Source organism: Acyrthosiphon pisum, chromosome A1, assembly GCF_005508785.2.
Source record: "Acyrthosiphon pisum isolate AL4f chromosome A1, pea_aphid_22Mar2018_4r6ur, whole genome shotgun sequence".
NCBI lineage: Eukaryota > Metazoa > Arthropoda > Insecta > Hemiptera > Aphididae > Acyrthosiphon > Acyrthosiphon pisum.
In genome coordinates this window covers 125352936-125355402 of record NC_042494.1, presented here as the reverse complement: position 1 = coordinate 125355402, position 2467 = coordinate 125352936, and the positions used below count along the sequence as shown (strand labels likewise).

Here is a 2467-nt window from a genome sequence, read left to right as displayed (position 1 = left end):
ATAAATAATATGCTTTGTATTTTATAGACTCACTTAAATTCGTTACACCAATATGAGACCAAACTTCATATAGTCAAAGTCGGAGATCCGGACGACGTACAAATTTTTGCAATGCCTCAGACCAGGTTTATGGCAGTCACGGCATATCAAAATGAAGAGGTAACAGCAACAAATTAAAACTCCTCAGTTCTCGCATAATTTGAGTACCTATTTGACAAATAGATAAACCTATTAGCAGTAGATACCAAAAATATTATATACTTATTAGGTCTTTATGTTATACTCATTGGCGCAAATACGTGGGGGCTTGGGGGGACTTAGTCCCTCCACATTTTTGCCAAGTCCCCCCAGTTCAAAAGTCAGTAATTAGTACGGAGCATATATAATTTTTAGAAAATATTATAGGAGGGGCTTTAGTCCCCCCAAAATAATTTATCTATTTGCACCTATGGTTATACACTTATACTTATAGAAAGTTATTAAATATATATGTTGTATAAAAACATATATAAATAAATAATAATAATTATAATAATATACAATTTTTGTCAATAATTAATATTGTGTTGTCATTAATTAATAAAATAATAATGTGTATTGTGTAATGTGTAAATTATTAAAAATATAAGTTGCATAAAATGTACAAAATAAATAAATAAAATATAGTAATAATTATAATAAATATAATTATTGACAAATTCTAATAACTTATACTTTTAATAATTTTCAAAATTATATATTATTTTTTTTTTTTTTAATATATTATAGACATATTAGTGATATTACTATTATGTTTAATAATTATTGACAACAATATTGCATATTTCCTATTATAATTGTAATTATTTATATATTTTTTTATACAACTTAGGTATAATAAATATTTAATAATTTTCTGCAGGTATACCTAACGGCTAACATAAAGATCTAGGTAGGTATATGATATTAATTATTATTGAACTTTTTGTTTTGGCCGAAAAGTGAATCGGCTGAAAAGAGAATCGACTTTTTTCAAATTTGTTCGAAAAATGATTCAGCCAAAAAGGGAAGGGTACGTTTTTGGTCGAAAACAGCTATGCCCTAAAAAATAGTACAGAATACAGGCTTACTTAAATATTGATACCTGCCTGAAATTATCATATTAATATAATAATACCTATCGTATTAAGCTTCTTCACTCTTTTCTTCTTATGTCATTATTTATATTTATATATTATATATATTTATATGATTTTATCAATTAAGTTTAGTGTTCAGCTCTTTAACAAATATGAAATAACCTAATAAAGAATTTTGATTGAAAAAAATACATAAAATATATTATTTATACGCATAGAGCCATAGAAGTTTATAATAATGTACAGTGTTATCTATCCACTATTGGATGTCTCGTGACGGCTGTATATCCGATATAAAATAATATGAGTATGATTTCTAACTGTAGAAATATCATGTTAGAAAATAAATTTGTTTAAACGACTACACATTAACATCATTTTTCTTTAGGTGACTAAACTTAAAATCAAATATAATCCATTTGCCAAGGCATTTAAAGACACCAAAGTCAAGTCTGAGGAAAAGGATAGAAGAGAACATCAAGATGTTTATCAGCCAGCACTTGGATATGGTATTATTTACTCTCAAAGTTTCATACAAGAATTATATTTAATATTTAATATTGAATGTATTTCCTAATGTTTTTTTTTTTTTAAATAGAAAATAACTTGAACTTTTCTCACCACGAGAATTATAATGCACCAACAACATCTGATGATTGGTTATCTCAGTACGGAGGCCAAAGAGAACCAATGAACCGATGTCAATGCACAGCTTGTTATTTTGTCAAGCCACAAGTTAATCATAAAAAGTGTGTCCCTATTAACAGTTCTGGCCAAGACTATGAACACACCACGTATCAGCCAGCATCCTACAGTTGGACACAATTGGGAGGATAATGTATAATGTATCGTTTACATATTTTCACAGCCTGATATGTTGACTGTTTTAATTTAATTTGGGTTATATTTTGTATAAATTATATTATTATCCATTGTTTTAGTTGATGTGAATGTATATCTATAATACATATTAGATTTGGGGTGAATAAAAATATCTACTCATATGTTTGTCAATTAGTAATTTAAAATTTTATTTGATGTTTTATCTGAATGTGCATCAATGATATCAATTTTTTTTTATAACTAAGTAAAATAATTATTAACATATATTATTCCTCTAATTCGTAAGCTACCCAATTTAATAGAATAAATAACAATTTATTTTTAAATAGAAATTGTTTAATAATTAATTAATATTCAATATAATATCTTCAACATTTATCTCTTAAATTGTTCTACTTAACACACAGTAAACAATCTTAACATAATAATTATTCAGTTAATATGTTTTTAGTACATCGTTATGGACATGGGTGGTAAACAGGGCGAAAGCCACATGATTTTGAGTC

The 2467-nt window shown here is 26.3% G+C and overlaps 1 protein-coding gene across 1 annotated transcript; it reads left to right on the top strand.

The window, feature by feature from the left end:
- The first annotated feature begins 15 nt into the window (after window positions 1-15).
- Window positions 16-2461, top strand: LOC100573550 (T-box transcription factor T). Its single transcript, XM_029488251.1, has 3 exons — window positions 16-159; window positions 1507-1627; window positions 1717-2461. The coding sequence occupies exons 1-3, from the start codon at window positions 112-114 to the stop codon at window positions 1953-1955; spliced, it is 408 nt and encodes a 135-aa protein (XP_029344111.1). The 5' UTR covers window positions 16-111; the 3' UTR covers window positions 1956-2461.
- Window positions 2462-2467: the final 6 nt, after the last annotated feature.